We start from the raw sequence: 2,222 nt of genomic DNA, 5'->3' as shown, positions 1-2,222 counted from the left end.
TTGTTGTGATGTATCTTCTATCTGTTGAGATTCTTCGATTTGAAAATCTTTTAAGATTTGTTCATATAATAGCCATATGCCCGATGTTTCAGCTGACATACTGTCACAAAGCATTTGTAAGGGCGATAATAGGGTCATGATCATATTTAATAATTCTATTTCTTTGTTCTGAAGGATAAGGTTTTTATGTTTTGTTCGGGACAGAAATTTTGCTATTGCTTCTTGATTTGTTAAAGCTACCTGTATCAAAGGAAGAGTAGACCACCACCTTGTTGGCGTGCATGACGGAAGTACTTTGCGCGGGAGGCCTAATGCATCTTGCTCTTCTTGCAGCGCACGTCTCATTTTGCTGCTGCGACTCGTAATTTGTCTAAGTTTACGAAGTTACCTAATAACTTCATTGACTGGATGTAGCTCAAGGGCTTTGTTCACTCCAATATTTAAAGTATGAGCGAAACAGCTCAAATGTTGGAAATCACTCAAGTTAACAATGGCCTTTACAATATTGGCACTACTGTTGTTACACAACGAACATTTTCAGTTGGTATTTCGACATATCTATACTAAAATATAAAGCCTCTAATAGATTTGATTTCGGAAAATCGGAATTCCGGAACTTCATCGCAAATATCACAAGTTCGGAATTCCGGAATCTTGGAACGCGATCCGAAATTTCGGAAGATCGGAATTCCGGAATCTCGAAACAAGATCTGAAATTTCGGAAGATCGGAATTCCGGAATCCAGAACACGATACTAAATTTCAGAAGGTCGGAATTCCGGAATTTTTAAACTCCATCGGAAATTTCTGAAGATCGGAATTCCGGAATTTTCGGAATTCCGGGATCTCGGAATTTCGAAATTCCGGAATTCCGAGATTCCGAAAATTCCGGAATTCCGAGATTCCGAAAATTCCGGAATTCCGAGATTCCGAAAATTCCGGAATTCCGAGATTCCGAAAATTCCGGAATTCCGAGATTCCGAAAATTCCGGAATTCCGAGATTCCGAAAATTCCGAAATTCCGAGATTCCGAAAATCGGAATTCCGAAAAAATCCGGAATTATCGACATTCCGAATTCCGGAATTGAAATCTCAATTCCGAACACCCCTACTTATTACTCCTCACATCTGCACATGTCCCTTTACAAACACAAGTGAAAGACGTCTTGATAAAAATTGGCAAGAGATACCATAAAGAGATTTTTTCGATTACTTTTTTAATATCTCGCACCGTTTGCAAGATATGAGCCCACTTCCGGTTGGAGTTTTTAATTCATGTATGATCAGTGTTTTATTTCTTCTTGCATGCAGTATGTAATAAGCAAATACATTACACAAACAATTAATTATAATGTCAGTGATATATTGTGTTCATTGATCAAAACCCTCCATACAATAAAGATTCAACTTAGAGTGGAGAAATGGTTATACTTCGTTTTTCATTATCAATTGCCCATGAAACATATGCCTGAGAAGTATGCAACCCCGTATACAATTATGTGGGATTGGAATGTATAATGCGTAGGATATGATGCTTTAGTTTTTTTTTAATTTCAACACTTCCAGTGTATCCGTAAAAATGTAATAAAGAAATATTGGTCATGTTTTTTTTTTTTTTTTTTTGAAATATTCAATTAGAACTGGACAATCTACATAAAATTTGCAACCGATCAGTGAAAACGTCATCTTTCTAGAGCCTATAGTTTCCGAGATCTCATTGACGAAAGGATTGGCCACAAACATATGAACGTCCAGAAACGTATAGTTTAAAAGAACTCCAAAGATGGCAGCACAATTCATTTGCATTGATTTTGGAAAAGGCTTATTATAATACAAAGGCTTTGAACAATATTTTTTAAAAAATAAACTTTATGAAGAACGGATTTATTTAAATAATTTATTTAAAGTACACATACTTTAAGACATTTGTCTTTATTAAACGTGAAATCACAAATAACGGTAAATCAGAGGTTTGAAATCCAAAGTTATAGGTTGGAGCTCAGGCGTTTTATTTACATATTTTCCCAGAGCTTGCTCTGAAGCGCCACTGAGAGAACAGTGACGAGTTTTGCAAATAACCTTCCTTTTCCTGATCCTGAGCTTTTTCCCTGTCTCTTTTGCGCGAACCGTCTGTCAGACTGATCAAGCCAAGGGCAGCCGGTTCTACAGATCGAGGCAGGGGACCTGCTCCCCCTGGACAACTATCCGAACGGGTTGTCCCAC

The 2,222-nt window shown here is 37.3% G+C and overlaps 1 protein-coding gene across 1 annotated transcript in view; it reads right to left on the bottom strand.

Annotated features, from left to right (window-relative positions):
• The window catches only part of LOC145661813 (uncharacterized), a 6,315-nt gene extending 5,970 nt beyond the window's left edge, over nt 1-345 (bottom strand). Inside the window, exon 1 of the mRNA XM_081727148.1 lies at nt 1-345. This exon is cut by the window's left edge and continues 529 nt beyond it. Coding sequence (XP_081583274.1) covers nt 1-345 — 345 coding nt within the window.
• Nucleotides 346-2,222: the final 1,877 nt, after the last annotated feature.

This window comes from Thermobia domestica, chromosome 10, assembly GCF_964235325.1.
Source record: "Thermobia domestica chromosome 10, izTheDome1.hap1.1, whole genome shotgun sequence".
NCBI lineage: Eukaryota > Metazoa > Arthropoda > Insecta > Zygentoma > Lepismatidae > Thermobia > Thermobia domestica.
The sequence above is the reverse complement of the archived record's forward strand: the minus strand, read 5'-3'. Positions and strand labels throughout refer to the sequence as shown.